This window comes from Coregonus lavaretus, assembly GCF_964263955.1.
Source record: "Coregonus lavaretus genome assembly, contig: HAP1_SCAFFOLD_1350, whole genome shotgun sequence".
Classification (NCBI taxonomy): domain Eukaryota; kingdom Metazoa; phylum Chordata; class Actinopteri; order Salmoniformes; family Salmonidae; genus Coregonus; species Coregonus lavaretus.
In genome coordinates this window covers 125022-132532 of record NW_028163565.1, presented here as the reverse complement: position 1 = coordinate 132532, position 7511 = coordinate 125022, and the positions used below count along the sequence as shown (strand labels likewise).

The 7511-nt window shown below is 42.6% G+C and overlaps 1 protein-coding gene across 1 annotated transcript in view; it reads left to right on the top strand.

The window, feature by feature from the left end:
* Positions 1 to 240: 240 nt before the first annotated feature.
* LOC311117989 (lysosomal cobalamin transport escort protein LMBD1-like) overlaps positions 241 to 7511 on the top strand; it is a 51540-nt gene continuing 44269 nt past the window's right edge. The window contains exons 1-3 of the mRNA XM_084192871.1: positions 241 to 339; positions 3753 to 3902; positions 5847 to 5913. Coding sequence (XP_084048997.1) covers positions 274 to 339; positions 3753 to 3902; positions 5847 to 5913 — 283 coding nt within the window. The 5' untranslated portion in view covers positions 241 to 273. The remainder of the gene's footprint in view (positions 340 to 3752; positions 3903 to 5846; positions 5914 to 7511) is intronic.

Here is a 7511-nt window from a genome sequence, read left to right as displayed (position 1 = left end):
AGGAATGAGTTGGGAGCTATCACACTCTCTCTATCTCTGTCTCTATCTCTGTCTCTGTCTCTGTCTCTCTCTCTCTCTCTGTCTGTCTGTGTCTCTCTCTCTCTCGCTCTCTCTCTCTGTCTGTCTGTGTCTCTCTCTCTCTCGCTCTCTCTGTCTGTCTGTCTGTCTCTTTCTCTCTCGCTCTCTCGTTCTCTCGCTCTCTCGCTCTCTAACCTTTGACTTGATTTCTGCCAGGTGTTCCCGTTGGATTATGTCCTGATCACTGTGATCACCATGTACTTTGTGTTCACCTCCATGGCCGGCATCAGGAACATGGGCATCTGGTTCTTCTGGATACGGGTAAGGACAGGACAGCTCCCCACACACACACACACTCGCCCTTTCACATAATAGATTTTATATAATCTCATTGCTACATCCTATGTGGGGTAGATTAACCTGCTTTCTGTCTTTTTCCACGATTATCTTTCAGACATACTATCTATAACTGCATGGTTCCTGTCTCTATAACTTCCTAGGAGACATTCTGTATTGTTTTTAACTAGCTGGCAGACATACTAATCTAACTGACAGCAGATATACTAATCTAACTGACAGCAGACATACTCATCTAACTGACAGCAGATATACTAATCTAACAGACAGCAGACATACTAATCTAACTGACAGCAGACATACTAATCTAACTGTCAGCAGACATACTAATCTAACTGACAGCAGACATACTAATCTAACTGACAGCAGACATACTAATCTAACTGACAGCAGATATACTAATCTAACTGACAGCAGATATACTAATCTAACTGACAGCGGATATACTAATCTAACTGACAGCAGACATACTCATCTAACTGACAGCAGATATACTAATCTAACTGACAGCGGATATACTAATCTAACTGACAGCAGACATACTAATCTAACTGTCAGCAGACATACTAATCTAACTGACAGCAGACATACTAATCTAACTGACAGCAGATATACTAATCTGACAGCAGACATACTAATCTAACTGACAGCAGACATACTAATCTAACTGACAGTAGACATATTAATCTAACTGACAGCAGACATACTAATCTAACTGTAATGTGTTCGCTGACAGCAGACATACTAATCTAACTGACAGCAGATACAGTTGAAGTCGGAAGTTTACATACACTTAGGTTGGAGTCATTAAAACTCGTTTTTCAACCACTCCACACATTTCTTTTTAACAAACTATAGTTTTGGCAAGTCAGTTAGGACATCTACTTTGTGCATGACACAAGTAATGTTTCCAACAATTGTTTACAGACAGATTATTTCACTTATAATTCACTGTATCACAATTCCAGTGTGTCAGAAGTTTACATACACTAAGTTGACTGTGCCTTTAAACAGCTTTGAAAATTCCAGAAAATGATGTCATGGCTTTAGAAGCTTCTGATAGGTTAATTGACATAATTTGAGTCAATTGGAGGTGTACATGTTGATGTATTTCAAGGCCTACCTTCAAATTCAGTGTCTCTTTGCTTGACATCATGGGAAAATTAAAAAACATCAGCCAAGACCTCAGAAAAGAAATTGTAGACCTCTACAAGTCTGGTTCATCCTTGAGAGCAATTTCCAAACGCCTGAAGTTACCACGTTCATCTGTACAAACAATAGTACGCAAGTATGAACACCATGGGACCACACAGCCGTCATACTGCTCAGGAAGGAGACACGTTCTGTCTCCTAGAGATTAACGTACTTTGGTGTGAAAAGTGCAAATCAATCCCAGAACAACAGCAAAGTACCTTGTGAAGATGCTGGAGAAAACAGGTACAAAAGTATCTATATTCACAGTAAAATGAGTCCTATATCGACATAACCTGAAAGGCCGCTCAGCAAGGAAGAAGCCACTGCTCCAAAACCGCCATAAAACATCCAGACTACGGTTTGCAACTGCACATGGGGACAAAGATCGTACTTTTTGGAGAAATGTCCTCTGGTCTGATGGAACAAAAATAGAACTGTTTGGCCATAATGACCATCGTTATGTTTGGAGGAAAAAGGGGGTGAGGCTTGCAAGCCGAAGAACACCATCCCAACCGTGACGCACGGGGGTGGCAGCATCATGCTGTAGGGGTGCTTTGCTGCAGGAGGGACTGGTGCACTTCACAAAATAGATGGCATCATGAGGAAGGAAAATTATGTGGATATATTGAAGCAACATCTCAAGACATCAGTTAGGAAGTTAAAGCTTGGTCGCAAATGGGTCTTCCAAATGGACAATGACCCCAAGCATACTTCCAAAGTTGTGGCAAAATGGCTTAAGGACAACAAAGTCAAGGTATTGGAGTGGCAATCACAAAGCCCTGACCTCAATCCTATAGAACATTTGTGGGCAGAACTGAAAAAGTGTGTGCGAGCAAGGAGGCCTTCAAACCTTACACCAGCTCTGTCAGGAGGAGTGGGCCAAAATTCACTCAACTTATTGTGGGAAGCTTGTGGAAGGCTACCCAAAACGTTTGACCCAAGTTAAACAATTTAAAGGCAATGCTACCAAATACTAATTGAGTGTATGTAAACTTCTGACTCAATGGGAATGTGATGAAATAAATAAAAGCTGAAATAAATTGTTCTCTCTACTATTATTCTGACATTTCACCTTCTTAAAATAAAGTGGTGATCCTAACTGACCTAAAACAGGGAATTTTTACTAGGATTAAATGTCAGGAATTGTGAAAAACTGAGTTTAAATGTATTTGGCTAAAGTGTCTGTAAACTTCCAACTTCAACTGTATACTCATCTAACTGACAGCAGATATACGCATCTAACTGACAGCAGACATACTAATCTAACTGACAGCAGACATCTAACTGTCAGCAGACATACTAATCTAACTGACAGCAGACATACTAATCTAACTGACAGCAGACATACGAATCTAACTGACAGCAGACATACTAATCTAACTGACAGCAGACATACTAATCTAACTGTCAGCAGACATACTAATCTAACTGACAGCAGACATACTAATCTAACTGACAGCAGACATACTAATCTAACTGACAGCAGACATACTAATCTAACTGACAGCAGACATACTAATCTAACTGTCAGCAGACATACTAATCTAACTGACAGCAGACATACTAATGTAACTGACAGCAGACATACTAATCTATCTGTAATGTGTTGTCTGACAGCAGACATACTAATCTAACTGTAATGTGTTGTCTGACAGCAGACATACTAATCTAACTGTAATGTGTTGTCTGACAGCAGACATACTAATCTAACTGACAGCAGACATACTAATCTAACTGTAATGTGTTGTCTGACAGCAGACATACTAATCTAACTGTAATGTGTTGTCTGACAGCAGACATACTAATCTAACTGACAGCAGACATACTAATCTAACTGTAATGTGTTGTCTGACAGCAGACATACTAATCTAACTGTAATGTGTTGTCTGACAGCAGACATACTAATCTAACTGTAATGTGTTGTCTGACAGCAGACATACTAATCTAACTGTAATGTGTTGTCTGACAGCAGACATACTAATCTAACTGTAATGTGTTGTCTGACAGCAGACATACTAATCTAACTGACAGCAGACATACTAATCTAACTGTAATGTGTTGTCTGACAGCAGACATACTAATCTAACTGTAATGTGTTGTCTGACAGCAGACATACTAATCTAACTGTAATGTGTTGTCTGACAGCAGACATACTAATCTAACTGTAATGTGTTGTCTGTCAGCTGTACAAGATCAGACCCAAGAGAACCCGTCCCCAGGCCCTCCTCTTCCTCTGCATGATTCTACTGCTGATTGTCCTTCACACCAGCTTCATGATCTACAGCCTGGCCCCGCAGTACGTCATGTACGGGAGTCAGAACTACCTGCTGCAGGTGACCACAGGCTGGGTGGGTGGGTGTGTGTGTGTGTGTGTGTGTGTGTGTGTGTGTGGAGGGGGTGGGTGGGTGTGTGGGGGTGTGGAGTGTGTGTGTGTGTGTGTGTGTGGGGGGGGGGGGTTAAATCTTGTGTAAAAAAACAAGTCTTTAATAAGGTTAGAACTGAGCAAATATCTTTTAATGAGCATAAATCCACATCACTCACACACACCACTACAGTTCACCCCTATACCCAGCCTCATTCATCATCTCTCTGGCATTAATACCAGCGACTCCTTCTAAACCATTGTAGTAGGAAACCAGGGGATTTATAACTTAAGCCCTGCCCTAACATTCTTCCATTTAGGTTTCAGTGTCAATTTGGGTGGATTAAACCTAACAAACTCTGAAGGAGTGAGGGTTACATCCTCCTGAAGGAGTGATGGTTACATCCACCTGAATCCTCCTGAAGGAGTGAGGAGTGAGGGTTACATCCTCCTGAAGGAGTGAGGAGTGAGGGTTACATCCTCCTGAAGGAGTGAGGGTTACATCCTCCTTAATGAGTGAGGGTTACATCCTCCTGAAGGAGTGAGGGTTACATCCTCCTTAATGAGTGAGGGTTACATCCTCCTGAAGGAGTGAGGAGTGAGGGTTACATCCTCCTGAATCCTCCTGAAGGAGTTAATGTTACATCCTCCTGAAGAAGTGAGGGTTACATCCTCCTGAAGGAGTGAGGAGTGAGGGTTACATCCTCCTTAATGAGTGAGGGTTACATCCTCCTGAAGGAGTGAGGGTTACATCCTCCTTAATGAGTGAGGGTTACATCCTCCTGAAGGAGTGATGGTTACATCCACCTGAATCCTCCTGAAGGAGTGAGGGTTACATCCTCCTGAAGGAGTGAGGAGTGAGGGTTACATCCTCCTGAAGGAGTGAGGGTTACATCCTCCTTAATGAGTGAGGGTTACATCCTCCTGAAGGAGTGAGGGTTACATCCTCCTTAATGAGTGAGGGTTACATCCTCCTGAAGGAGTGAGGAGTGAGGGTTACATCCTCCTGAATCCTCCTGAAGGAGTTAATGTTACATCCTCCTGAAGGAGTGAGGGTTACATCCTCCTGAAGGAGTGAGGAGTGAGGGTTACATCCTCCTGAAGGAGTGAGGGTTACATCGTCCTGAATCCTCCTGAAGGAGTGAGGAGTGAGGGTTACATCCTCCTGAAGGAGTGAGTGTTACATCCTCCTGAAGGAGTGAGGGTTACATCCTCCTGAAGGAGTGAGGGTTACGTCGTCCTGAATCCTCCTGAAGGAGTGAGGTTTGGTTATATCCTTCTAAATTGGTGGATATAATGTACAGTACTGACAGTGAAATGTATTTCAGTCTGGTAAACAGCTGCCATTCCTTTTGTTTTGATTTGAATCTCTATTGGCTTGTTCTTTGTTTCTCCTTCATAATGATTATGTCCTGTTTTAGTTGTTGTATTGTCTAGGGTATTGGCCAATTGTCATGGAATTAAACTTGGCTTTGGTTCATGGTTGGTTGAAGGATAAACATGTGCTTTTAAATGTAAATGGCAGTACACCAAAATATGATAACAAACAGTCATTGCATTAGCTACATTCGGAGCATTCGCTACATTAGCTGCATTAGCTGCCTAGCTGCATTCACTACATTAGCTACATTAGCTACATTTGATGCATTTGCTGCATTAGCTATATTAGCTGCCTTAGCTACATTAGCTACACACCTTGGTGGAACACACATACCAGTATGATTACCATACATACATGTTTTATTTCCTGGATTGCTTTTGAGTTTAATGGAAAACTGTGTACGCTCAGTTAGTTTAAGTGCACATCCTTCATATTATAGCAAACAAACAGTACTGGATACTTTGTTTGCTATGGAGAAGAGAAACATGCCTCTTTTTGTGTGTGTGTTTTGTTTGTTTGTTTGTTTTTGATCAGAGCCCGATGCCACTAGGGAGTAATACCACTGGGACTACCAAGAACTGCGATGCCAATGCACCTCAAGGTAAGACTGCCATCTACACACACGCATACATACACACACCACGTACACTGACACACACACACACACACACACACGAAGACTGCCATCTCTAGCAGTACAGCAAGATGCTATATTTTTTCCATACATAGAGACCTACCAGTCCACCAGAGGAAAGGAGACCCAGAATTAAGAAGGAAGAATGTAATATATAATAAACATATTACATAATATGATCAATGTTTAATCTCTCACAAAAGGCATACGTCCCAAATGGCACACTATTCCCTATTTAGTTCACTACTTTTGACCATGGGCCTTGGTCAAAACTATTGCACTAAATAGGGACTCGGCTGCCATTTTGGACACAGACAAGGAGTTTCCAGCGGGGGAAAAGAGATGGCGGTGTAGAGGAGAGTTATCCTCATGCCCAACAGTGGTACACAAGACCTTCTTCGGTAATCTGTATCATTCATTATTCAACCAGGATGGATTCATATCAAGGACAAGCATTTACTGATGGATTACATGGCCTCCTAGCCTCCTCAGCACTCACTACAGTAAAGCCATGCAGACACAAACGTGAATATTCCTATTCCAGCGAGCAGGATCGCAATCATTTATTCATCCTACCTAATGCTCGAGGCAGAGCGGAGCCTGTCTTAGATAGGGTATGTGTCCCAAATGGCACCCTATTCCTAGTGCACTATGTTTAACAGAGAGCCCTATAAGCCATGGCCAAAGGTAGTGCACTATATACTATAGGGCAGTGGGATTCAACTCTGAGGTCCGGAGCCTGCTGGTTTTCTGTTCTACCTGATAATTAATTGCACCCACCTGGTGTCCCAGGTCTAAACCAGTCCCTGATTAGAGGGGAACAAGTGAAAAAACTCAGTGGAACTGGCTTGGAGGTCCAGAGTTGAGTTTGAGGGATATAGGGGAAATGCTGCCATTTGGGAGGCAGCCTCTGAGAGGGAGAGGTTGAGAGGGCAAGAGGAGTATATAGACATTCACCAAGAACATTGTCAGGCAGGGTTACCAAGGAGAGGAAGGTGTTGAAATCTAATGAGGAAAGGAGTGGACTGAAATGTGAGTGTGTTGCTGGGTGGGGGGGGGGGTGTGTTGCACTTTGACTGGAAGAGGGAAATATGTTTTCCATGTTTGAAAGGAAGTGCTCAGGGGCGAAGGTGGCTCAGAGGGAGAGATATGGGGATACAGTTCTTTAGAGAGGTTGGAGTTCTAATGTCTATCGCTGTCAGACGCCTCTTCACTCAAAATCTAAAATGCATGTGTAGACCATATCACTGTATTAGTGTATCATCAATACAAAATCAACCCCCAACAGAGAGGCTGAAAGGCAAGAAGAAGCACTGGGCTCTGGGCTGGTGCAGGTGGCTCACAGGGTGAGGGCTGGGATACAGTGGTCTAGTGGAGTTGAAGTCATGGCTATCATTGACCCACACTGGGTGGGTTGGATCAAATGAAATTACAATGATTGTAGATTAGAGCTAATCTAGATGTTGTAAATGTTGCCCATCTAATACAGGCCCATCTAATACAGGCCCATCTAATACAGGCCCATCTAATACAGGCCTATCTAATACAGGCCTATCTAATACAGG